Source organism: Arvicanthis niloticus, chromosome 10, assembly GCF_011762505.2.
Source record: "Arvicanthis niloticus isolate mArvNil1 chromosome 10, mArvNil1.pat.X, whole genome shotgun sequence".
Classification (NCBI taxonomy): domain Eukaryota; kingdom Metazoa; phylum Chordata; class Mammalia; order Rodentia; family Muridae; genus Arvicanthis; species Arvicanthis niloticus.
In genome coordinates this window covers 17,136,413-17,163,929 of record NC_047667.1, presented here as the reverse complement: position 1 = coordinate 17,163,929, position 27,517 = coordinate 17,136,413, and the positions used below count along the sequence as shown (strand labels likewise).

Sequence of the window (27,517 nt, the reverse complement as noted above, 5' to 3'; positions counted from 1 at the left end):
GTTAGAATACTACAAACCTCTCTAGACATGAAATGTAGCACCCAGGAGCAGAGGCAGGTTGATCTCTGTGAGTTTGAGGCTAACCTGGTCTACATAATGAGTTCCAGAACAACCAGAGCTACACAGAGAGACCTTGTCTCAAATAATGATGAAAAGAAGATGAGGGGAAAGAAGTGAAAGAGGAGGAAGAAGATGAGGATGAGGAGGAAGAGGAGGAGGAAGGAATGTGTTCTAATGATAGGATTTCTCAAATGTTTCAAATGTGGTTCAATGAATACCACTAGTCCAGGGGCAATCTATTGGATTGGATTCTTATTACCAATGTCATCAGGTTAAGATGCCTAAGTCTTAGCAATCCCTAACAAGTCAGGCTGGATCACTCATCTTCAATAGGCCATTTTAAACAGACAAGAAACAAGGAAAAGCAGAGAAAGGAGATTTATTCAATGTTGCCACACTGAGAAGAGTAAAAGAGGTCTAATGGCCCCCGACCCAAATCTATCCTTGAGGTCCTGATGTGAAGTTTAGGTTTAATAAAGGGCAAAAGACCTCTAGGCTCCAGCCTTTCCCTTTCCCAGCATGGGACTTCCAATTTCTTGGGGTGCATTGCTTCAATAGTCTGAGAGTCAGTTGAATACTGGAAGAGGTACCAGTGTCTCCTTAGAATGCCTTCATTCCTGCCTGTATGGTTTATACTATCCCTCTGACCTAACTTGGATTTGATTCAGCACATAGCCGGGACTACAGAGGCATGGCTCTTGTGGAGAGCATATCATTAAGTAGAGTGATAAAGGCAGTTGGGTCATCCATGGATGTGCACAGGGGCCCATCTTCTTTAAACACTCCAACAGCAGCTTAGAAACATGCACGACACTTGTTTTCCTTCTTCCATAAGACTGTCCTGCTTTTAATTCTCCAAGCTAAACACACTGCAGCTGGTTGCCTGGGTGACAGCCTGCGTAAACTAAGCAAGTCTCCTTGCACTGAGCCAAAGGGTTTGTGCACCCAGAACCAGATTTAAATACTTTTCTTTTTAAAAAAAATAAAATAAAATAAAGTGTTTGAACTGTGCAACACTGGAACAGAATCAAACAAAAGCTTCTGAATCTATGCTGCTTTTAAACGGAAACGTAGTTGAAGAGAGCGGTGATAGCTGGTCCGGAAATCAGAGCCATGAAGTAGGATGATTTGAGCTGCTAGACAACTGGGTGCTCTTTCAACTAGGTCCCAACTCCCTCAGCAAAACTGACTCTAGGTAAGCGTTTTTCACCCTGTTTTAGATAATATCGTATGTTGCAACTTTTGTTTTCCTTGGGAAGAATTTCCTTGGGGGTGGGGGGGTGGGGTGGGGGAACTGGTGGAAGAAACTGTATCCTAAGCTTGAGTAATTATATCCTTAGAATTGTAATAAACTAGTTTTGACTTTTCAAATAATGCCTTCCAAAGCTTTATGGCAATGCCTCCGGACCATAGGGAAAACTAGTACTGACAAGAAAGGTGTATTAATAAGAAACACTCTCTTCCACTGAGTTCTGTGCAGAGGTAATCTTGTACTTTAATCACCTAAGTATTTGTAAATTCTGTGTAACTGCTCAATATTGTCTGCCTAGATTTTGGAGCACATTTTATTAATTTACTATCAAGTTTCAGTTGCTTGAAGCCTTTTCTATATAATATTCCAAACCAAATGTAGTCTGTAACAAACAGTTTTATTGGTAAGATGCCCAGGCTCTCATTAGCAACCTAATAGAAATCACTGTGCCACAAAACAGCATCAACAAAGGCATGATCAGAAGGGGACCAGCAGGGAGCAACTGTCACCAGCTGGGAAGAGGAAGGGATCAACCAACAGGCCAGGCGTGGGAGAGAGACAAGGGTGATGGGGGTGAGAAATATCAAAGGAAATTATATACACATATGACAATGACATCATGAAACCCTGTGTTGTGTATGGTTAGTTATGAAAGTTTTGACTTTACAAGTAGATAATACAATTAAGAACAAAGATGTCTGTTACCCAACAGAAGATGAACCTCTGCTTTAGCTATTTAGAACAAAGTACTATTGTTTAAAAATGATTGAAAAAAAAAAAAAAAAACCAACCAACTTCTCAATGGGAAGTTGAGAAAAGTTTTCGCCATGCAAAACTTAAAACTGAACTATTCAGGCTGGAAGCCAGAGGACGAATGATGCTTAGCCCTAAGAGGCAGTGCAAGTGGGTCCATGTTACTTGGGTGACTAATGTGTGGACCTTACAGCCTGTCCTTGATTCTCCATTGTCTTTCTCTAGGCATCCTCGAGTGTGACGTAGAGCACCAAATAAAAATCGCAATACCAATCTTCTGGTGTCTGGATAATTTTGAGATTGCAATTAGGCTAAATTCATATCTTAAAATTTATTTTTATATTAGCAAATAGATACTACTTGTGAAATGCTCTCTTAAAGATTATACAAGATCCAGGTGTGGTGGTACACAATGCCATGTCAGCAACCAAGGGTCTGAGGCAGGAGAATGAAGAGTTTGAAGCCAGCCTGGAACCTAGGCCAGCCTGAACTGCAAAGCCAAACTCTACCTGAGAAAAAAACACACAGACAAAAAGGTTACATGAACAAGTTCAAGCACAGACTCTAAACATTCATTGCTAGGTAACAACCTTGGAGAAAAATATCACTGGATAGGTGAGGTTTTATTTATCCTTTATGAATAACCTGACGATATAAATACATGGTTTTTGCCTGGTAGTTATTTGAATACATGGTATTTAGCTTTATTGAAGGACAAGATGTAATTATCCTCTGTTGTTTTTGAAAGCATTTCTTGGCCTTGAAGTGATACTGCATTTTGAGAAACAACGTACAAAGATAAATCCAAGTTGTGAAATGATTTGCTAGGAAGTGCATGTGTACTGGCTTGAAATTTTTCTGTGGCCCAATTTTGAACATATCATCTGCTCTTGCCACCTTTAGTGAAGTTCCAAGCATGACACTTATTAAATGCTTCTGATCAGTGTAGTGTGTAAGGGACCACAGTCAACCAGGAAAACAGCTGGCACTGTTGGTAGTGTAGCTTACTGAAGTCACTTTGGAGGATGTCTAGCACATTTTAGTGAAATTGAATATCTCTGACACATTAGTGCAGGCAGACTTTTGGGATATGCATAACAAGGCTCCAGTAGGGATATTATCATAGTCTTATTTGAGGAATGGAACATTGGAGGCAACTTGGATCACTGAGAGAAGAAGTAATATAATACAATACATGTGTAACAAATAACTGGAGTTACACATAAGTGCATGGATGTGACCAAACACAATAAGTAGCAATTTATACATTACAATATTATTTATGTAATTTTTTGAGACAAAGTTTCTCTGTGTAGCCGTGGCTGTCCTAGAGCCTGTTCTGTAGACCAGGCTAGCTTCAAACTCGGAGATCCTCTTGCCTCTGCCTACCAAGTGCTGGGATTAAAGGCATGTGCCTTTTATTTTTATTTTTTAAAGATTTATTCATGGGGGCAGGAGACCCCTGGCTGCTTTCTAAAACACTGGGGTTCAATTTCTAGCACCCACATGGCAGTTCATTACTGTCTATGACCCTAGGTCCAGAAGATCTGACATCCTTCACACAGACATACATGCCAGCAAAACACCAACACACATAAAATAAAAAATTTAAAAGATTTATTTATGACATAAAAATTTAAAATATTTATTTATGGTTTTTTTGTACATATATGTCTGCACACCAGAAGAAGGCATTAGATTCTTGGCACTACAGTTATAGACAGTTGTGAACCTCGATGTGTGTGTTGAATATTTAACTCAAGATCTCTGGTAGAACAGCCAGTGTGTTTTATTCACCGAGGCATCTCTCCAGCCCCAATGTTTTTATTTTTTATTAGTGTGTACATGCATGCATATCTGGGCAAAAGTAACTTGTATTTGCCAGATGTAATTGTCATCTCAGAGGCTCACTCCTGAGTTAACTCACCTTTTCTAGCTTTCTTGAGTCTAGCTGGCTGATTCAACTCAGCTGCTCTGGCTCAAACTCCTTTACCAGCTGACTGATTCAATGGCTTCTCTGGGCTTCTGACTAAATTGCTCTGCTAGGTCTTTGACTCTGGCAATCTGTTCTAATCTTTGGCTCATTCTGTCTTTACCTGCAACCTGTCTCTGCACTCTCTTAAATTGCCTCTCTTTCCCGTGCTGTTCTTGTGCAAGTTGAGTGTATCCTATCTCTGATTCATTTTGTCAAATCTTTCTCTGAGTTGTCACTTTGTCTGCCTCTCAATTAGATGTCATCTTCAAATGTGTCTGCTTCCTTCTACAAACTAACCTTACTTTCATTATTAGGTGTATACTAAGGTGTATACTAAGAGTGTGTTACAACCAGATCAGACTGTAATCCAGAGAGTGTCTGCATTCAAGCCAGATCACACAGACCTATAAGGTCTTCAGATGTGATTCCTTGCCAGAGCAGCCATGCTGCTGGATTAAAATGCCTCTATAATCTGTTGTGTATGTCTGTATGTCTGTGTCTTTATGTCTGTGTGTAGATGTGTTCCACAGCACACATGTGGAAGTCAGAGGACAACTTCTAGGAGTCGATTTTCTCTACCATCTAGATCCTGGGGCTCAAACTCAAACTTTTTTTTTTTTATGAGTGCTAGAGAATTAAACTCAAGTTCTTATCCTTGCAGAGCAAGTGATCTTACCAACTGAGCCATCTACCCAGACTCTGTTTACTATATTTTTACATCTGTGTGTGTATGAGGAGTATGTCTGTGTGTGAATAGATGGTGAGTGGGTAGGCATGCATGTGTCTGTAAATATGGAGGCCTAAAGTTGATGTTGGGCATTTTATTTATTCACTCTGCACTTTATTTATTGAGGCAGGGTTCTCTCTCCAGGTTGAGTTACTATCACTAGCCAGCATGTCCTGGGGATACACCGTCAGCCTCCTGAGTGGGATTACAGGTGGCAACAAAGCTTGCTTAGCTTTTCTGTGGGTTCTGAGAATTTGAACACACCAAGCAGCAAGTGCTTTGTCTGTGGAGCCAGTCCCTCATCACATCCTGTTTTTCCATATAAAAGAAGGCATCAAATAAAGGCAGAACATTTACATTGGAGCTACTCACTGTTTTGCTGGCTTTTATTGTCATTAAATCATTTTTTTTTTCTTTTCTAAGAAAATTATATGAAACCAGCAAGATGAACAAAAACAAACTGATTCATGATTTCCTTGAAGCGGTTTCAAGGGGTGATGTGGGATGCATTTGTGGCCGTATTCCTGAAGTCCACTCAGTCCTTGGAAACCTTGACTTTCAGCACCCACAGACCGGAAACACACCTCTCATTACAGCTGCGGAAGAAAACCTATCAGAGGTACAGGGGGTGCAGTGGCAGGAAGCAAGGAAGGGTTGCCTTTGGTTTCCTGAGACTTGGGAGCTTCCTGATCCTCCACTAATGAACTCCTGTTTTCAGTCCTTGCAAAGCCCCAGCTCAGGGGTCAGGATTACTCTGACAGCACTGTCTACTTCAGCTTCACGCTGCTTTCTGATAGATCTGGGAGATTTGCAGCCATTATTATTATATTATTATTATTATTATTATTATTATTATTATTATTATTATTATTATTATAAGCTTCCAATAGCTTTTTAGAAAAGAATGCCCAAAACATCCCACAAACAACTCTTTCACAGATATGTCCAGAGGCCATTAACACTACCCAGGCTGGTCTTGAGTTAGCCTGGGGTATATAGCCAAGGATGACCTTGAAGTTCTGATCCTCTTTCCTCCACCTCCCCAGCACTGAGATGCCCAGTCAACACAGTACTATGGACAAACTCTAGGGCATCATGCATGCCAGGAGACCACCTAACTTCCAAGCTGCATCCTCGGTCCTTGTAACAACTGCCTTCTAAAGTCCTCAGTGGCCTTCTTCATTCACACCACTCCAGTCTCCCATGCTCCCCTCTGCCATGACATTCACCACACTGTTTCTCTCTCATCTGTCTGTGTTCCCACCATCCTAAGAGGAGCTTGAAATCTGTGTGGTTACCTGGTTCCTTGTTTAGGACTTAGGACAAAGATGAGTCAGAACACACACACTGGGCACCTATGCCATACTTGTTGAAAAAAAAATGTTTACTTCAGCATTTGAATGTAGCCTGTACACTCTCTAGAGATACATAGCAGAATTATCTGCAACATCCAGGACTCTATAAGCCAGAGCAGAGCTGGGGTAGATTTCTATTGCCTAGCAAGCACAAGACCCTGAGCCCAACACTTGCTGCTGTACAGATAGCTAATAAAAATGTAGACAAATAAAATCTCATTGCAGGGGTGGGTTAGGGTAAATAGGTAGATGACAGGTAGATAGATGGTAGATTGGCTCATAGAGATGAGTAGATGAGAAGGAGCCAGAGAGGTAGAGATGACAGGGATGCAGACAAAAATAGATGAGTGACGATAGGTAGACAAATGATAGACAATCGATAATGAGTTTCGTTTTCTAAATTATAAACCACTGTGAGACTCCAGGAATCAGCTGGAATTTGGGGAGCTGTAGTTGTGGCTCAACTGGTAGGGTGTTTGCTTGGCATGCATGAAGACCTGGGTTTGAGTCCCAGCACCACATAAACCAGGAGTCACGGCCCAACCTTTAATTCCAGGACTTAGGAAGTAGAGGCAAGAGAATCAGAAGTGCAGGGCCCTCAAGGCAAGCCTGGACTATATAAGATCCTCGTTCAAAAAAAAAAAAAAAAAAAAAGACTTCAATGCTTATATGGCTTTAGAAGAAAATATTTATAGATCCCTAGTCTGAAAATACAGTTCTCAGAAATCACCCATATTAGAGTTGGTTTTGTTGTTATTGGTGTTGGGTTTGTTGTTGTTGTTTGGAGGGGGGTTTAGAGGTTGTCACTATGTATCCCTGGCTGACCTACAACTTAGTGTAGGCCACCCTGGCCTCAAACAGATCTGCATGCCTCTGCCTCCCAAGTGTTGGGATTAAAGGTGTGCACCACCACACCAGCTATTATAGAGATTCGGAGTCAACATTTGAAAAGGTAAATCATAGTTACCTGCATTCATACAGTTTGTTGTGGTGGTTCTGGGGACCACCTTACAGATGCTAGGCATGAGCGCCAACCACTGAGCTATATTACCTCAGCCTACAATCTTCCGTTTTCATTCCATTCTTATCGGCCTGCCCTTTATCATGAATGAGAGCCATATCTAGTCTTCTGTCAAACCCTGAAGGTACAGCTGCCACACAAAAGTATGAAGAATTCGAGAGATGGAGCTAGAGAGATGGCTCAGCATTTAAAAGCATTTGCTGCTCAACCATGGAGACCAAAGTTGTCATCCCAGCATCCATAGCAGGCAGCTCACAAATAACCAAGGGATCTGATGCCTTCTTGGCCCTCACGACCACCCTCCCCCCCCCCCACACACATAAATTAATTAAATAAAAAATAACTTGGTCAGCCAGGCATGGTGACATACATCTTGAATCCTAGCAATGAAGAAGCAGAGGCATGCAGATCTCATTGAGCTTGAAACCAGCCTGATCTATATAGCAAGTTCCAGGCCAATCAGGGTGACACAGTAAGACACTAGCTAAAAGAAACAAAACAAAAACAAACACCTGGGGGTGGTGCAAGTCTTTAATCCAGCCACTCAGGAGGCAGAGGCAGGTGGATCTCTGGGTTCAAGGCCAGCCTGGTCTCCAGATCAAATTTCAGGACAGCCCAGGGCTTTGGCAAACCCTGTCTCAAAAAACAAGACAAACAAACAAACAAAAACATAAAAGAACTATTAAACGATTGAGGGAGGGACGGAAATATGCTCAACATATATAATTATGAACATTTTTTTAACTAAAGATAAAAACACACTGTTAGAATCTTAAGGACTTTATTGTTTTTGCAGGTTGTTGAGATTCTTCTGGAAAGGGGCGTAGATATCACCCTTTGCAATTACAGCAATCAAACTGCGCTCCATGTGGCTAATGGTGACATCCAGAGACAGCTCTTGGCAGACAAGGGAATTCAGGCTCCCCAAATGCAGCTCCTGCGAAGTTCGTGGCAAGGTGACCTGGATCAGCTTCAACACTTGCTGGTTAGTAACAGTGATACTTACCGTGGGAGGAGGTGGGCAGGTGGGCAGCAGACAGACTGTGCTGTCCTGTGTCCAGTACAGGACTCCTAAAAATTTATTTTTATTTACATTTAAACTTTTACATTTGTGTATGTGTATTTGTGTGTGCATAGAAGTGTGTGTGTATGTGTGTGTGTGTGTGTGTGTGTGTGTGTGTGTGTGTTTACAGGTATACAAATGCTTCAAGAGGCCTCAAGAGGCTGTTAGATCCTCTGGAGCTGGAGTTATGGGAAATGTCTACTGTGGTTTTGGTAGCTGAACTTAGGTTCTTATAAATAAGAGTAGCGAGCGCTCTTAACTGCTGAGCCAGCTCTTCAGGCCCCCAGCACTCCTTCCAAAGAAGAAAAAAGTTATTTTCAAATGCAACCCCATAATGTTTCAGGCAGGAGAGTCAAGAAAGATACAGGACCAGACAGGATACACGTAGAAAACAAGATTCTAAGAGAACAGAGCAGCAACCTATTTCCACCCCCTTCTAGTTAAGTCAAGCTGCAGCCCCTGGGAAATGATGATCCCCAGGAAGACCCAGAGGACCGCTGTCAGCTTGCTCAGAGCAGTTCCCTGGATATCACTGCCATTTGCACAGTTGCTGTTTAGTTCCCTTCGGGCCAGTGGCAATTATTATCTTTATCCTGAAAAGGGAATCAGAGAGCCTACACATTGCACAATATTTAGCTAAGCCCAAAGAACTTTAGAGGAATATGTGTATATGTGTGTGTGTATACACTCTCACATGTGTTCATGTGAGCATATCTGCATATGCATGTGAAGGCCAGAGATTGACTGTAGGTATCGTTCCTCTGGTGCCATCCACCTTGTTTGTTTGTTTGTTTATTTATTTATTCATTTATTGAGATAGTCTCTCATCTGCCTGGATCTCAGAGAGTAAGATAGGCTGGCTAACCAGGGCTCCTCTTGTCTTCCCTGTCTCAGCAATGGGGGGTAAGAGGGCATGCCACTATATTATTGTGTGACACTATTCCTGGGAGACATGAACAAACATCTACTCACCCCAGATAGGGAACCAAAGACTGACAGAGGTGTAGATACTCCCAAAGACACAAAGGTAGGGGATAGAGGATGAGGGAGAAGGGAAGAACAAGGGAGAGGAGGAAGGGACTATTTGTCCCAGGGGAACAAAGGACTGTCTCTGGACAAAGTGGAACAAGATGTGCCATAGGAAAATGGCAGTCAATAAAGGTAAAAGGGGAAATCCCGTGTTTAATTTTAATTGGTCATGTTATTAGGGGAGCTGAAAGGGCCTTTTGATTGCTGGACATCAGTACTTTAATAGCTGGATCCTGGTTTAGGAGGTCAGCTTTAGGTGAAGGAAGTGGCCAAATAAGGAACTAGACCTTGGTGGCTAACTTTAGGAATATAATGTAACAGTTTTTAGCAAGGTGGAGGGAATGGGGGAGAAGGGCAAGGCCTGCCAGAGCCATGCTTACCCTGATCAAGCTGGCTAGAGCCCCTTCAGGTAATACCTCATGAAAGCTGGGAGCCTGGAGCTCCCTGCCCAACCTACAGGCAGCTCAGCAGGTTGGAGAATGCCCTGTGCAGTTAGTTCAGCTGGCCTAAACCTTTCAAGGTAGCTTGGCTGCTGTCTGTTTCTTCCAGGCAGTTCAATTTGACTCTACTTTTTCAAGGCTACAAATCTGAGATCTCAGCAGGGGAATAAATCTGGCCAGTTTCAGGGAGTTCCTGAAGCTACTATGAGTTTTTCCACTTACTATCTCTTTATGTTGTTGTTGTTGTTTGGTTTGGTTTGGTCATTGTTTTGTTTTTCAAGACAAGATTTCTCTGTGTAGCCCTGGGTGTCCTGGAACTCTTTATGTAGACCAAACTGACCTTGAACTCAGAAATCCATCCACCTTTTGCCTTCTGAGTGCTGGTATTAAAGGCATGCACCATCACTGCCTGGGCCAGCATTTTGTTGTTGCTACTGTTGTTTTGGGTTTGTCGTTTTGTTTCGTTGAGATAGAATCTCACTATGTTGCCCAGCTTTACTTCCTGTCTTACTGAGTTTCCCTGAAAGATGGGATGTTTGACCTCTCTTTAGAACAACATCCTGTTTATTTACCTTTCTTTAATATCCTATGCTTTAGCGGGCTCTCCTCCAAGATGACCTGTTTTAATCTCAGAGGAAATGACCACACAGCACATGCCTGGATTTTTATGTGGGCTCTGGGGATCAGATTTTGGTCCTCATATTTGCACTTCAAATACTTTACTGAGATGTCCCCCCAAGCCTGAAAATTCATTTTAAAAATCTATTTCTGTTTCTAAACGTGTGTCTGTGTGTGCATTCTGGGCACGTGAGTACAGTCCCCTGGAGTCCAGCAGGGCGCTGGATCTTTTGGACCTGGAGTTATGGGTGACGGTGAGCAACCCGGCAACAGAACTCAGGTTCTCTGCAGGAGCAGTGCAGGCTAAGACCAAGCCATCTCCCTAGCCCCAAGGATATATTTTTTTAAATGTTGTATGGGAGTTTCTGATCCTCTTCTTTAGATACTTCACCACAAAGCACCTTGCAAAACTGCACGAATAACTGAGGACTTCAGTTATCAGCAGTTCCTCACTCCTGGCATTGACTTTCAGCGTTACTGTGAGAGGAGACCAAGTGATCTCGAAACTGCCAGGAAATCCGTGCTGCCGCTAGGAAACTTAGTTTTGTTGTTTGCTTTTGTTTTCTCTAATCTCTTATGGTAAAGACACGAACAGATCTAGAAATGAAAGACATCCTAACCAGGTCAAGTTCAAGGACAATTGTAACAAAACCAAAGGGCATTTTCCAGTCTCTTGTTGTACTTCTAAAAGTATCAGGTTTCTTGAGCTGGGGCTTCCAAATATTTCCAAAAGGCAATTCATTTTGTTTAATGGCTTAATGATCGTGTTGTGTGTAACTGTAACCCAATCTGTGTCTCTGTAACGTTACTACTAGTACTTGATTTTTACCCCTGAAAATATTGGCTGGGATGTGAACCCAAGCTTGATCAACAGATACTAAATTGATGTGCTGCTGCACCCCGACTCTCAGCTCGAAACTCTCATATTGGCTCTAGATAATAATAAGCATTATCTAAGAGGTAGTTTCTTCTCAGAGACTGAGGGAAAAAAAAATTAACCAATTCCCACAGCACGCTGCTGAGGTAATATCATTATCTCCATTTTGCCCTGGGAGAAGCTGAGGTAAAGACTCTATTGCTATGGCAGAACTGAAACACAGGTGAAAATTAGCAAGTGACTTCGGAATATAAAACAAGCACTGTAGATAGTTTTGGCCTTCAATTTTTGGCTTTTCAATTCTGGCAATCTGAGTTGTATTTTATTCATTTATTCTTTCTTTCTTTTTTTCTTTCTTCCTTCCTTCTTTCCTTTTTTCCCTCCTCTCTCGATGAACCTAGAGTTTGGATAGAGAAGCTGGCCAGCAAGCTCCAGAGATCCTTCTGGCTCTGCTTCCTCACTATTGGGATTAGAGGCATCCTCTGCCACACTGGGCTTTTTTCTGGGGGTGTTGGCAATCTGAACTTGGATTCTCACGCTTGTAAAGCAAGCATTTTCACAAGAGAGCCATTTTCCTGGCCCACATTTTACTCTGACTAACGCATAATAATCATGTCCGCATGTGTGTCACTTCTGCTTTGGCTGCATAAGCTCAGTGAGACGACACATCTTCCTGTTGTGAATCATTCATTCAACAGTGTTCGGGGAGCACCTGCCCCATGTGAGTCATACTATTAAGTGACTTTCATAGTGTGTAACTGTCATGCAAACAACCCCATAGAGAAGCACTGGTATGTCACCCGTATTGTGTAACTTAGGTCAGTTCTTGGCCTTAGAAGGTCTGAGTTGCTAGGGCCAGCAAGTGACTCAATGGATAAAAACTCTTGCTGTGCAGGCCTGGCACCTCAAATTCTACGTCCAAGACCCAAATTGTATGTGCACACCTGTATTCACTCACTCACACACACACACACACACCATACATATATACATACACAATAAAATTTTCAAAATAGAGCTGCCAGATTTTGCAAACAAAAGTACTCAGTTATGTTTGGTATATCAGCTACAGAAGAGAAATTATGTGCCAAATGAAAAATGCTAAATTATTCATTTAACTTCTCATCCTTTATTTTATCAGAGTTATTTTTTCTCTGTGTCTTTGTGTATGTGTACATATTTATGTGCATATATGGGCACATGTGTACAGGAGAAGGCCAGGGTAACACAAGGGTTTTTCTTCTGTCTCTTCTCTCCTCTCCTCTCCTCTCCTCTCCTCTCCTCTCCTCTCCTCTCCTCTCCTCTCCTCTCCTCTCCTCTCTTCTCTTCTCTTCTCCCCTCTCCCTCCCTCTACTCTTCCCTAATCCCCTCCTTCCTCTCCCCTCTTCTCTCCTCTTCCCTAATCCCCTCCCTCTCTCCCCCCCCCTCTCCTTTTCCTCTCTTTTATCCAAAACAGTCTCTCAATTGCCTAGTAGAGCTTGTCAAGTAGGCTAGTCTGGCTGGTTATTGAGACCCACCTGTCACAGTGTCCCCAGCATTGACATCATGGGTGCACACTGCCACTCCTGGCTTTTTTTTTTTTTTAACCTGGATTAAGGTTATTGAGCTAAAGTCCTCAAATTACTCACTAAGCACTGTACTGACCAAGTCGTCTCCACAGCCCCATTGTGACTGACTTTTTCATCCCCAACATAACTTACACATTCGGTAAATACCCAGCTTTGGGCGCCAACACTAAAACGATGGGCTCTCTAAGGCCTGTGGTCATTTACTTTCCCAGCTCCTCAGGATAGGTACAGTGACAGAGTATTGAGGAGGCTGGACATGTGGCTTAGTTGGTAGAGTGTTTGTCTATCATGAATGATGCCCTGGGTTCCATCTCCAGCACCACATAAACCAGGTATGGTGGTGCACACCTGCCATCCCAGAGTTGGAAGTAGAAGGATCAAAAGTTCAAGATCACCCTTAACTACAGAGAGAGTTCAAGATCAGTTTGATCGATGTGAGGGCTTGTTAAAAACAAAACAAAACAAAAAGACCTCCATCAGGATATACATGCATGTCCTGTTAATGGTCTCAAGAACATCAACAAAGCTTAGAAGACCAGCAAACTTCAGGTGTCATCAAGCCCTGCTCAAAGTCATTGTCCTGTTTCTTGCTGTCATGGTGAAGAATGGCTATACTGGCAAATTTAAGATCATCAGAGATCTCAGAGCTGGGATAACCACTGGGATAATCACAGGCAGGTTAAACAAGTGTGAAGGCATCGGCTCCAGATCTGATGTAAAACTCAAAGACCTAGAAGATGACCAAACAATCAGTTCCCATCCCATCTGTTTGTCTCAATGTACTGTCAACCTCAGCAGCAGCACAGACTATGATGAAAACACACAGGAGGGAAAATCCTAGCATCCTAAGTAAAATATAAGTAAAATGCCTCAGTATGGGGGAGGGAGAACATACTGAAGTTAAGGTATATTTCAGTGCAATCCCCACTGCAGGGGAAAACAAGTTAAAAGGAGAATAGGCCAAGAAATGAAACTGGAAAGATTAGTTTAAGTAGCCATACAGGAAAACACAGCAGAAACAAAACCTCTTGTTGTTAAAGGCATGTGAAGAGTTCCTGGATATAAATTTCCCCAACTCGCACGGTCTGACCCCTCTGATGCTGGCTGTGAGAGATGTGGACCTATTTGAAAGCCTGGATGTATTAACAGTCTACAGACCTGATGAAGTCCTAGCCGAGCTCCTCCGGCACCACGCGTGAGTATGGGTGGCCGGTCAGCACCTGCTGGAAGGTGGCTGGTCTGCTGCAATACGCTGAAATTACATGCAAACCTAGGTGACTGATTTTTTTTTTATATCTTTATAAAAAGGATTTCATTGTAGTTTTGAGGAATGGACCAATATTGAAATTGACCATTATTCTTAAGATATCTAGCTCTTTTTGGATTAGATAATTGATGTTTGGGTGCTGGAGATGTAGCTCCATTGGTAGAGTTTAGTCTCCAGACATATGTGGCCTATGTATCTGTTACCTCAGCACATAGGAGGTAAAGGCAGGATCAGAAGTTCAAAGCCACTGCCAGCTACATAGCTGAGTTTGAGGTCAGCCTAGAATGGAAGCTCATGCCTGGCTGTTTAGCCTTAAGGATGGAACACATGGGTTTGTGCATATTAAGCAAGCACTCTACCAATTGAGATACACTCACTAGGCTTCTTGTTTAGAATTTTGAGAAATGCTCATTCTCTCTGATGTGTTTTGAAAGAATTATTATATACCCAACTTAAGCTTTCTGTGTATTTGATGTGAGTGTTCTCATGTCTTAACAGGTTTAACCTAACAATCTTTGATGCTTCTTCTGTTCTTCCCAGAGATCCTAAGCTTTGTGATTTCAGTGGCAAGTCAGCAATACATTATGTGTCACAGATTGGCAGCTGGAGGAAGCAGCAGTTATTGGACATCCTGATGAATTCTATGCCCAAACCAGGTCAATATTTCTCTCTGGATGCAGATTCCCCAGTTTAAGTCCTGTTTTGAAGTCTTTCTGTTTTTACATCTGTATAATAGCTCCATTTATCTGTTTGTTTGAGACTAAATCTCACCTATGTATCTCTGGAACTCAATCCATAGACTTGGCTGGCCTTTAACTCACAGACATTCTCCTGCCTCTCCCTCCCAAGTACTGGGATCAAAAGTATGTTCCATTACTGAAGTGTTTATAAAAAGATAGAGACAAAGAGAGTATGTTCTGTGGGTGTGTGAAGAGGTATGGGAAGGGGATGTCTCAGCGGGCCCATGTAGAGGCATCTCTTCCTGTGAGGGACCAGTCACACACCGGTATAGTATAGAATAGAGTTTATTGAGGGCATGGGGAGCAGAGCCAGGAGGGTAGTAGAGGCAGAGAGAGAGAGAGAGAGAGAGAGAGAGAGAGAGAGAGAGAGAGAGAAAGAGAGAGAGAGAGAGAGAAGCAGAGAAGCAGAGAAGCACAGAAGTAGAGGCCAGCCATGACCACGTGGAGAAAGAGGAGGGGTGGGGACAGAGAAGCAAGAGAGTAAGAGAGAGAGGGTAAGAGAGTAAGAGAGAGAGGAGGGGGCAAGCAGCCCCTTTTATAGTGGACCAGGCCTACCTGGCTGTTGCCAGGTAAATGTGGGGAGGAGCATACCTGGCTGTTGCCAGGTAACTGTGGAGGTGGAGTTTAGACAGAATACTAACAATTACACCCAGTTCATTTAAATAAACCAATCAGTGACTCTTTATTGAGCAGTGAGTCTTCGAAGAGCAGGGTTACGTGCTCTAAAAAAAGGCAAAGAAGTCCTGCTCCACACTCTTGTGTGCGTGTGTCTATGTCTGTATGCTTCCATGGGTAAGCTAGAAGCCAATCTCCAGTGGTTTTCTAAGGATGGTGCACATCTTGAATCTATGCATTAAGGAATTAATTTATGTGTATGAGTGTGTGCCTACTTGTATGTAGTGCTCCTGGAGGGGCAAAAGAGCCCTGCTGGGGTAACAGGTAATTGAGAGCTGCTGTAGATGCTGGAGAACAACCCTGGCTTTCTGCAATAGCTGCAAATGCTCTTAACCAATAAGCCATCTCTCCAGCCCCAGACTTTGCTTCCTGTAACTAGGATCTCTCACCTTTTCCTAGAGCTTGCTTATCCAGCTGGGCTGACTGCCTAGGTAGCCCTAGGGATTCACTTGTCTCCACCTCTCCAGCGCTAGGACTAAAAAGTCACACCTGGCTTCTTTTTCTATTTTGAGATTTATTCACTTTAGTTTTAACTGAATGGGTATTTTGCCTGCATGTATGTCTGTTTACTACCTGTGTGCCTAGCACCAATAGAGCCGAAAAGAGGACACCAGATCTTCTGGAAGTTAAGTCACAGACAGTTGTTAGCTACCACATAGGTGCTAGGAATCAAGCCACCCAGTTCTCTGGCAGAGCAATCAGGCAGTGCTCTTAACCACTGAGCCACCTCACCTTGTAAGGCCCCCACGAATGGAGGACCTCACCCAAGCCTCAGGAATTCAAGGCCACCCATTAACTGCAAGACACCAAACTTGACGTAATCAGCAAGAGGCATATTTTAATCAGTATACTGAGGTCAAGACCTGTAGCCCATGCAGGGGCAATGGGGTCTGACCCCGGGGCTTTGGAGACAGAGAGAATTTAAAGCCCAAAACCACAACTCAGGGGGAGTAAGGGAGGGCTATTGGAGAGCACCTGTGGAAAGTCCCAGCCCATTCATTATTCAGTTTGTGACAGGGTACAAGGAACAGGCTATTCTCTAAGAGCCTATACGTAATCAGCCATCTATCTTGTGGTCAGCCAAGTTCCTGGTATCCAGGGTGCACAGGCATGCTAACTTGAACTCCCAGCTCAAACCCTATTCAATCTATCTTCCTGGTACCCATAGCACTTGGTCACACTGTCCTGAACTCTCAGCTCTGAACTCTTATCTTACTTATTTTGTCTTATGGATAGCTAGTTTCCTAGGACCCAGAGTGCAGAACAAGCTGATCTGCACTCTTGACTCCATCTGTAGAAGGTTTAAAAAATTTTAACTCTTTCAACCTCTCCAGGCCTTTTAAATTTCAGGTTTGGGGAAATGATCTCAGCTCCTTATGTTTGCTGGAAAGCACTTTGTCAACTGAGCCCTCTCCAGAGGCCTAGGTCCAGCTACTTAAAGGGAATGAGTGGTCTTCACAAATCCCCCCATCACTTTTCACTCTGATTTCTCTCTCTTGCTATCATATCATCATGAGACTATCAACTCATGAGACTTTTCCAGAACAAAAAAGCCAGTTACCAGGCAACACAACCTTCAGTATTCTAGGCAAATCAATTTGGAAGAGAATAGAGAGGCTCCTTCCCACCCATGCACCAACAGAAATCCACTCAAGGGTTCATCTTTAGTGAAAGGAGAAAGGTAAACATCTTTCCCCTTCTGTAGGACCCTGAAAGATGGGATCATCAACCCTGTTGATGGCTCAGAGGGTTGAAACGTTCTTCTCTGTGTTCCCACACCACAGAGGGTGTGGCTGTGAGAATGACATTGAGACTGAGTTGCTATAATCATGTTGAGCCAAAATCTGACTCTTGGTAACTTTTTTCTTGCATTCATGTGTGTGAAGTATGTAGGCAGTGTGTGTGTGTGTGTGTGTGTGTGTACATGCACACAGAGGTTAACATCAGATGTCTTTATTACATTCCACTGAATTTACTAAGGAAAGTTCTCTCACTAAACCTGGAACATACTGCCCCTCATAGAGGAACTAGCCACCTTGCCCTGCAGATCCCATGTCTTCAGCCTCCTGGCGCACAAATCAACCTGCCTGGCTCTTATTACCTAACGTTTCATCAGAAGGCCTGACCATCATTTCAGAGCAATTTGTCAAAATGGAGCTGATCTCAAAACCCAGAGACAGATCTTCCCATGCGTGGGACTGTTGGGCCTTATCAGAACACAGTGTTGCTTCTTTTTGACAGAAAGACACGCCGAGTCGCTGCTTGACATCTGTCAAGAGGCAGGCTCTACTTCAATGGATATGACAGTTTCCAAAACGGAAAACATCACCTTGCAGAGCATCAGCAGCAGTGAGGTAAGAGGAGCCGGGCAGAGAAGTGGGGAGGGGAGAGGAGGAGGGGAAGGGGTAGGGGAGGGAGAGGGGAGGGTGGGGAGGTGGCTCAGCAGGGAAGAATGTGCTCTGCATCTGCAGAGGACACAGGTTTAGTCCCAGCACCTGCATGGTAACTCACAACCACCTATAACTCCTTTTTAAAAAATGTATGTATGTATGTATGTATGTATGTATGTATGTATGTATTTAATGTATGTGAGTACACTGTAGCTGTCTTCAGACACACCAGAAGAGGGCATCAGATCTCATTACAGATGGTTGTGAGCCACCATGTGGTTGCTGGGAATTGAACTCAGGACCTCTGGAAGAGCAGTCAGTTCTCTTAACTGCTGAGCCATCTCTCCAGCTCCTATAACTCCCTTTTAAGGAATCTAATACCTTCTTCTGACCTCCAAAGATACCAGGCATGCAGGCAGAACATATATAAACTTGTAAGCAAAACATCTGTGTAGATAAAATAAGATGAATAAATCTTAAAAAAAAAAAAAAAAAAAAAAAACAGTTTAAAAAAGAGCAACAGTAAAAATGAAATGTCCGGTCCACCTACTATTTTATTTGTACTTCCTCAGTGTTTTGTAATAATCATATATGATTTATATAAATATCAATATCATGTATACATATTTTTGAGGCAGTCTTGTTATACTGTTAGAACTTACTATGTAGTGTAAGCTGGCCTTGAACTTTAGCTTTCCAGAATCCCATAGTATGGAACACCACATCCAGCTGATTACTTACAGTATTAATCATTTTTAGATTGTAAGTCAGGGGCTGGAGAGATGGCTCAGTAGTTAAGAGCACCAGCTGCCCTTCCAGAGGACTTGGATTTGATTCCTGGCACCCACATGGGAGCTCACAACCATCCGAAATTCCAGTACCAGGAGCTCTGACATCCTCTTCTGGCCTCAGCTAGGACTGCATGCATGTGGTAGACATACATGTAGGCAAAACACTCATTTACATATTTTAAAACATGCAAATCAGCGAGTTAACTTGGAACATGTATGTGTGTGTCTTAATTTTTACTGTCACAAAAAAATCTATATACTGAGTGAGTGGCTCACAACCAACAGAAGTTTAATCCAGGCAGTGGTGTTGCATGACTTTAATCCCAGGACTTGGGAGACAGAGGCAGGCAGATCGCTGTGAGTTCAAGACCAGCCTGGTCTGCATAGCAAGCTCCAGGACAGTCAGGGCTATTCAGAGAAACCCTGTCTCAAACAAAACAAAACAACAAAAACAAAAACAAAACAAAACAGGAATTTATTTCTCAGTTCTAGAGACTAAGGAGTTAGAATAGGTTGCAGTTGTGAGACTGTTTAGACGTAAACACGTCTAGACATCTGTCTGGATACAGACGATAGACCAAAGGAAAGATTCCATTCATAGCCAGCTCTGTGAAGTGTAAGGCTCCCATGAAGGGAGGACCTCACCCAAGCCTCAGGAATTCACGGCCATCCATTAACTCACAAGACACCGAACTTGATACAATCAGCAAGAGGTATATCTTGGTCAGTATACTGAGGTCAAGACCCATGACCCACGCAGGGACAGTAGGGTCTGACCCAGGGGCTTTGGAGACAGAGAGAATTTAAAGCCAAAAACCACAACTCAGGGGGGAAACCACAACCCAGGGGGAATAAAGGAGGGTTATTGGAGAGCACCTGTGGAAAGTCCCAGCCCATTATTCAGTTTGTGACAGGGTACAAGGAAGAGTCATGGGGAATATTCTGTATAGGCTATTCTCTAAGAGCCTGTATGTAATCAGCCATCTATCTTGTGGTCAGCCAAGTTCCTGAAACACAGAGCTCACGACCAAGCTGACCTGCATTCTTGGTTCTGTTCAGTCTGCTAGGAGGTTTTGAAAATTTTTAACCCTTTCAGAAGCAGTGAGTTTATTGACTTATTTATAGGATCATGGGTAAGGGGCTGTATACAGGACCCTGGGTGACAATGGCCATTGGATCACCAAAAACCAAATGGGTGATGGATCCAGGAAAGCTGCATTCTTGAAACTTGTGACCTATAGGTACCTCAATTAGAGAGTCTCTCTCTCTCTCTCTCTCTCTCTGGTCTCAGGGTCAGCCAGCGTCTTGGTAGCTTTCTGAGCTTCCTGAACCTTAGGAGCCCCCTCCTCTCTTCGGGAGGGAATGTTTCACCTCAGAGTGCTTACCCACTGGAAGCTTTGGTTGGTTCCTCTTTCTGGCTAGGGCCTCCTCTTTCTGAATAGGGCTCCACTCTCGTGAACCAATTCTCTCCTAAATTCTCTCCTAAAGGTCCTCTTTCTTCCTGCCATCACTCTGAAATTTAGGACTCAAACATAACATCTTTTTGGGGAAACAGACATTCAGTCTGTCCCTAACCTGTATGTGGATAACACAGAAGGCAGTTCTGGTTTTATCTGTACTAAAGTCTATGTCATAGGATTCCATTTATCTCAAGCAGTTTTTAATTTTCTAATTAATACTTTCGTTTCAGTGTGGGAGTCTTTTCATTCCTGAGTGTTTTTACCTTCTAATGGTATTTAAATATTTTAATGACGTTTATTTATGGAGAATAGAACTCAAATGCATATTACAGTATACATGAATGTCAGAAGACAACTTTTGGGGGTCAGTTCTCTCTTCATACCATGTGGGTCCCAGGCTCAAACTCCGGTCACCATTCTTGGCAGCAAGGGGCATTCCCCACTGAGATAGCATCTTTGACACTCCAATGGAGTTTTAAAGAAATCTGTTCACAGCCTAGTTGCCTATGCTTTATATTCTCCCCACCCTTCTTTCTCTCAGGTTTTTAAAGTTCACAGTGCTGGGGTTCTAGATGTGCCTTCCCATTTAAAAACTGTATTTATTTTTGAGACAGATCCCATGCATTCCAGGCTGGCCTCAAACTCGTTGCATAAACAAGAAAGACCTTGAGCTCCAGACCCTTCTGCCTCTACTGCCAAGTGCTGAGATTACAAACATGTGCCACCATGCCCAGTTTTCTATGGTTCTGGGCACAGTCAGCTACACCCCCAGCCTAGATGTAGAAAATTGAAAGCACAAAATCAATAGTAACAACTTCTATGAAAGGAGAATATCACCAACAATAACTCTGAGGCAGATGCTTCAGAAGGTAAAGGCGCTTCCTCCTAACAAGCCTGGCTACCTAAAGTCAACCCCTGGGACCCAAGTACTGCAAGTAGAAAACTGAATCCCACAAGCTGGCTTCTGACCTCCACACGTGCACTGTGCCACAAACATGTGTCCTCACATGTACACACACACACACACACACACACACACACACACACACACACACACACACACACAAATAAGCTCAATAAAAATCTTTTTAAGTCAGGTGGTGGTGGCATGCACCTTTAATCCCAGTACTCAAGAGGCAGAGGCAAGTGGATCTTTGTGAGTTCAAGGCCAACCTGGTCTACAGAGCAAGTTCCAGGACAGAAACCTTGTCTTGAAAATAAAAATAAAATGAAATGAAAATAAATTTTAAAAAATTAAATACAATGTCTTCTATCAAACAAAGAAAGCATTTCCCTTTAGAAAGTTCTGAGTCTTTAAATAAACTTTTTTATAAATCAAATTGGCTTTCAAACATAAGGATTATTTTCTAAAAGGCCAAAGGCAGTTTGAGAAGTTGGGCCCCATGATCAGATCAGAAAGCAGTCCTAGAGAAAACTGTCATCAGCTTGGCTGCCTGCTTCCCTCCGGGGTTCTGTCTGCAGGTTCCATGGGAGCAGGGGTTTCTTTTTCTTCTGCGAAGCCCCAGGGACCAGCCGTAGTTGCTTCCCTGTGACGGTAGCTGAAGGATTCTTTCCACTTATCCGTGCAGAGGGTATTTATAGCAGCTTAACCTCCGGGATGCTGAACCCATAAAGTAGAAAATACTGAGGGCGGAATTTCAGCTTTGATCTTCCGTTTTCATTATGCAACTAATCGCTTCTGCTGGGGGGGAGGGGGGGCGGGGCTGAACCTTCGATGTTTAAGCCCTAAATACTTTATCCAATTTAGAAGGAATCCACAGTGTCAAAGTTTACCCTTGGAAAGTCAGCATTCATCCTGCCAACAAAACAGTGTCTCGAATCACCACTTTAATGTTTAAATTTAGAAAGTGTGTGTGTTCTCACATGTGTGTATACATGTGCACACATGTGGAGGCTGTTGTTGCTCAGGTGCCTATGTATCATGGTTGGCTCACCTCAGGTATCCCCACATGCTCCTGCTTCCCCGAGCTGGTATTACAAACGTGTGCCGCGGCACCAAGCTTTTTAATGTGGATTATGTTTAACTGAGCATCGGGTGCTCAGGCCTGTTTGACAAGTGTCTGACTGAGCATCTCCCCAGAACCTCTCTGAGCTTCTGTTCTGTGATCTTACAGGACTTTGACCTTGAAGACGACTTCAACCCGCCCGTATTGGCTGGGGAAGGGGCAGCTCCCAGGAGTGAAGGCTGGCCACGAAGGACAGAAGGTATCCACATCTGTCCACCACCTGTCCCTAAGGATAGCACTGGTGCTTTGGGGGTTCTCTGGCAATTCCAGAAGTATGTGGTACAACTTTGAAAACAACAGACAAAAGAAGAAACGGAAGCTGGAGAGGCAGCCCACTGGTGAAGTGCTTGCTTTACAAGCACAAGCCCCTGAGTTCCTTCTCCGGAGCCCACATAAAAGATGCAGGGTGTGGTGTGAGTTTGTAATCCCAATGCCCCAGCCTACCTGGTGAGTTTCAGGCCAGAGAGACCCTGTCCCCCAGAGACAAAAACAGAACTCAAACAAGAAATCAGGATGGACGACAGTGCCTGAGGAGTGATGCTCTGGCTTCATGTGTCTGTTCACATACATGAACACACATACTCAGGAGAGGGAGAGGAGGGGAGGGGAAGGGAGGGGGAGGGAGAGAGACTATGACTAACACCCCCTCCCCCATTCTGTTATATCCTTTATCTGAGTCAGTCACTCTCCCCCTCCCCCTCCAGAGGCCACCTGCTCCAGCTCTCTGTGGTTACCTAGTTACTGCTCCAGCTCAGCTCCAGTCTCCGGCTTTTAATTTCCCACTATTCCTTTCCTCTCGGAATCTTCCCTCGGCTCCAGGGTTCTGTTCTTTTCCAGCCCGTTTACCTTTTCCTTGGGCTCTGTGCCCAGCTGCAGAGCACAATTTGGTAACAGTTAAAACAAGAGCATCATGGAACCTGGAAAAACGGATGAAAACAAACGGCCCCTGTTTGTCCTCTGGAAGAGTCCTGTGCTCAAACCGCCTCAGAGGGCCCTACTGTGTGTCTCAAGATGCCTTCCAGGGGGTTGAAAGGACACTTAATCCTGTTTGATTTAGGGACAACTTGATGTTTGAAATGCCGGTTTCTTTTCAGATGGATTTATAATGATTTGGTTTTCACACAGGCGCCATGAGCTCTCTGCAGTACCTTTACAGAGCTCTTAAGGTTTTAAACCTTAGTAAGTCAAAGAAACCATGATCTTTCTGACAGAGTTTCTCCTCGCAGCTGATAGATTTCAGTTAATAAAGGTACTCCAGGAGGCAGGTGCTGTCTTACACTCATTGTCTCCAAACAGGACATTGATCAGGCAAAGACTCTCCTTTCTAGCTGGAAGATTACATTTTAGTTATTTTTTTCTACATGTATGTATGTGGCTATACACATACCTCAGCTCATATACACAAATCAAAGGACAACCTGCCAGTCAGTCCTTTCCTTCCACCACATGGGTCCTGAATATAAAACTCAGCTCATCGGCTTGTGTCAAGCAATCCCGCCCTGCATCTGGAAATTACCATAAAACCAATCTTTTGATATTATGACTTCACACTGTCATCCCCAAAGTTCACACTCAAGAACAGTGCACTCTAGTTACACACACACACACACACACACACTTTTGTGATACTTTAGCCAAGTATATAATTTTGCGGTGGGGTCACATTCACTGCTATTCTTAGCCGGAGGTGGCGCACACTTGACACAACACGGACATGCTGAAGAAAATGGCTAAGCTCCACCCTGTAACTAACATTTTTTCTATGATCATTAGGAATAAGCTTATCCAAATAGACTAAAGCGTTTCTCCCTCATCCACTGGGAGTTCACTGCTTTCTTTCTTCATCTACTCCTGTCATGACTTTCTACAGGTGTTGAGATTATTGTGACGTTTCCACCAGATCCTCCCCAAGAAGCAAGTCAAGAAGGTTTGAAAGAAATCAAGTAAGGAATGTCCTCCAAGGTACTGGATTGTAATTTAAGTAGAAAAGATGACAGTTGTGTGGCAACAAATACTACGAGGAGGGGCCGGATAATAAATAGACATTTCGGGTGTGGGGGCCACATGGCATCTGTTGCAGTGATGGAGCTCGGTTGGTGAGAACCCTTGCTGGCAAGCATGAGGATCAGAGTTCAAATCCTCAGCATCTATGTAAAATGCTTGGCATGGGTATGTGCGTGCCTATAACCTCAGCACTGTGGGGAAGCAGAGACAGGAGGATTACTGGGACTTGCCGGCTGCCAACCTAGCTTCAGGTTTAATGAAACACCTTGTCTAAAGGGATACGGCAAAGAAGGTTAGTGTGAGACACTCAGTGCCCTCCACTGGCTTCCGTTTCAGCGCACATAGCCAAATGCACCTGCATGCAGAGGAGTACCCCTCAACACACACACACACACACACACACACACACACACACACACACACACACACACACGAGGAAACAGGCTGAAGGTCTGATTTGGCTTCAGGGCCATAGTATACATTGTTCTGGAGAAATGCTATCTACAACAGGGTTCTGTCGACCATGAGCAGTGTAAGATAACGTGAGTACAGACCCTGAGGGTGAGCATCACGAATTTGCTAACACAATCTTATGTCCACTGATGAGAGGGTGAGAAAACAGAGCCTATTTTCTGCATGTTTTGATTCTCTGCATTCTGCTCTAGTTCTCCTTACGTTTGTCTCACTCCACCATGACTTGGAAAGTTTTAAGGTGGGTTCTTCTGGCACTAGAATTCAGAAGTCAGAGGCAGGGAGATGGCTACAAGCTTAAGGTGAGCCTGGTTTACACATCAAGTCCCAGGCCAGGCGGCACTATTGGGAAATTCCCTTCCCCAGTGACATGTAAAGTGTCTACCCCTCCTTATAAGGCTCCAAAGACAAAAACTAAAGCATGGCTTTACCAGAGTTCACTTAGAAAGCACAGGGTGGGGGTGGGGGTGAGGGGTGGCTTATAGGAGCAAGGAAACCTCAAAGCAACCACACTGGAAAGTCTTCAACCAGTATCCTTGTTGGCTTCCCCAGAGTCAGGAAAGGAGTCTTTGTCAATTAACCTTCCTCAGCCTTTATCCTCTAACACCTCCCGAGGTCCCACACACTTAGGACAGAATTGTGTACAAATGGTTGGCAGGACTAGATAGAATCTCAGGTGAGGTTCCATGACCCTCCTAGCGAACTGGCTACAAGCAGTTAAATCTCCTACAAGCAGGCACATTCAATCTGATGGAAACGGTGGCTGTTTTGCTTGGAAGATTAACTATATAATAGCAAGGCTCTGTCTCTCTCAGACGATGGAGTGGGAGATGCAGCTCAGCATACATGAAGCCCCGAGTTTGATCTCCAGCTGGGCATTAACCGGATGTGGTGCTGCATGCCTGTAATCCTAACACAGGCAGGAGGCTTACAAGCGTAATGTCATCCTTGGCTACAGAGCTAGTTTGGGACTAGCTTGGAATACATGAGTCCCTGTCTCAAAAAATAAATGAATAGAAAATAAAAATAAGGTAATAAAAATAACTGATGAATATATATATATATATTGATGAATATATATATATATATATATATATATATATATATATATATATATATTGGTTTTCTCACTGCAGACAGTTTGACGGTACTGGACTGGTTAATTAATGTGTTTTGAGACAAGGCTCCTGTCCCAGCCTTTTGTCTCTGACTCTCCTGTTCACAGAAATGAGGACTGAGGAAGGATCACTGATTAGGACTGATTCAGAGGACGGAGCTGGCAGGATCAGGCCTGAGCATGTAGGGGGCCTTACCTTGTCTGGAGTCCACAGCCTGGCTCAGCCAGACCATGTGGGAACCAAGTTTCCAAACTTTCCAACAAGTTCTCTGACCTGAGAACTGTAGCTCTGGAGAATACGGGGAATGTGCCATCAGTTTTCTGTAACTGGCAAAATACTTATTATAGTGTACAAAGAGGAATGTGTTTTGGTTTCAGAGGTTCACTCCATGGTTGCTTTGGTTTTTATGGTGTTTCACTTCCTGGTTAAGACAGCTGCACAGCTCGGTGGAGAGAGAGCATGTTAGGGAGAGGGCTACTTCCTTCAGGGTGGCCAGAAAAAGAATGGGATAGTGGTGGGAAGTACCAGAACCCCCTCCAAGGCATTCTCCCAATGAATTAATTTCCCTCCATTAGGCACCACCTCCTCCGACACGGGCATATGCTAGGGACCCAACTTTGACCACAGAGGGACCGTCTGAGATCTGAACTATACCAGCAAATGAGTTTTTAACTGTCTCCCTGCTTTCAGTCAGGTGACTTCAGAGCATCAGGAGTGGGGACAAGTGCATCCTGTCTCTCCACCAAATGAAGTGGAGATGGTGGACCTCACGGCAAGGATGCTAACCACACAGCCGTCACTCCTGAAGACGGAAGGAAGCTCTCAGGAGCTCTGTGCTGCGGACGTGGCCCTCTCACCACCCAGACCTTGCTTAGACCCAAGCACTGCTACATCTGCAGCCAGGGAGGAGGATCCTCATGCTCTGAAACTACAGCAAAGGAAATCTGATGGTGAGTCAAGCATTTGCTTATGTATTTACTGTTAGAGTATCCATACAGGTACATAGTGTATGGCAAGCCTTTCCTGCTCTTCCTCTCCCCACCCCTTCTTCCTGTCAGTCCCCTGCCCTCTAAACAGTCTTACTTCTCTGTTCATGCCATATTTACACACAGGATTCTATGTATCTCTATAAAACTATGGAAACCACAAATAAGGGGAAACATTAAGTTGTGCTTTTAATTCCGCAGTGGAGCTGGAGAGAAAAGTCAGTCAGTAAAGTGCTTAGCTCGAGGATCTGAGTTCAATTCCCCAAGCCCATGTTTAAGAAAAGGCAGATATGATGACATGTGCTTGTGACCACTTTTCAGCCTACTCCTAAGAACACCCAATTCTTGTTTCCTTTCTTCTAGAGTCTCCTACCACTGACATGAGGTACAGTAGCCGAAGAACCGAGGTAAGATTAGTTCCAGCACACTTGACTTCATTAAACAACAAGAGTAGTGGAGGTGCACACCTTGAATCCCAGAACTTCAGAAGCAGAGGCAGGTGAATCTCTATGAGTTCAAGTCCAGCCTGATCTACAGAGTTAGTTCTAGGACAGTCACAGCTATACAGAGAAACCCTGTCGCAAAGAAAAATAACATAACCCAAAACACTCAACGATGACAAGCTCTAGCAAACTATTCAAAGTCAAATCCTCAGCAATGATACTGTAGAGAAAAATTTAAAAACGATGACTATTTTATGGAGAAGCTCATATTCATGGGAAAATCATTCATTGCCTGGTGACTTGCTTTTCTGGGTAGTGAGATGAACAGGTCTCTTCGTTTTCTTTCACTTAACTCTTTTTCTTTGTCTGCTTCTTTGTTTCTTGATGCATTTAAATTTTGGGGACAC

At 43.6% G+C, this 27,517-nt stretch overlaps 1 protein-coding gene across 4 annotated transcripts in view; it reads left to right on the top strand.

The window, feature by feature from the left end:
• Nucleotides 1–938: 938 nt before the first annotated feature.
• Nucleotides 939–27,517, top strand: part of Map3k19 (mitogen-activated protein kinase kinase kinase 19) — a 40,512-nt gene continuing 13,933 nt past the window's right edge. For 3 of the 4 annotated variants that reach the window (XM_076941079.1, XM_034513600.2, XM_076941080.1), the window contains exons 1-10: nt 939–1,255; nt 5,191–5,386; nt 7,940–8,128; nt 13,779–13,933; nt 14,546–14,661; nt 17,662–17,774; nt 22,197–22,287; nt 23,959–24,031; nt 26,372–26,631; nt 27,031–27,074. In XM_076941079.1, the coding sequence (XP_076797194.1) occupies nt 5,213–5,386; nt 7,940–8,128; nt 13,779–13,933; nt 14,546–14,661; nt 17,662–17,774; nt 22,197–22,287; nt 23,959–24,031; nt 26,372–26,631; nt 27,031–27,074 (1,215 nt within the window). In that variant the 5' untranslated portion in view covers nt 939–1,255; nt 5,191–5,212. The remainder of the gene's footprint in view (nt 1,256–5,190; nt 5,387–7,939; nt 8,129–13,778; nt 13,934–14,545; nt 14,662–17,661; nt 17,775–22,196; nt 22,288–23,958; nt 24,032–26,371; nt 26,632–27,030; nt 27,075–27,517) is intronic. The other variant, XM_076941081.1, reaches the window with a different exon arrangement.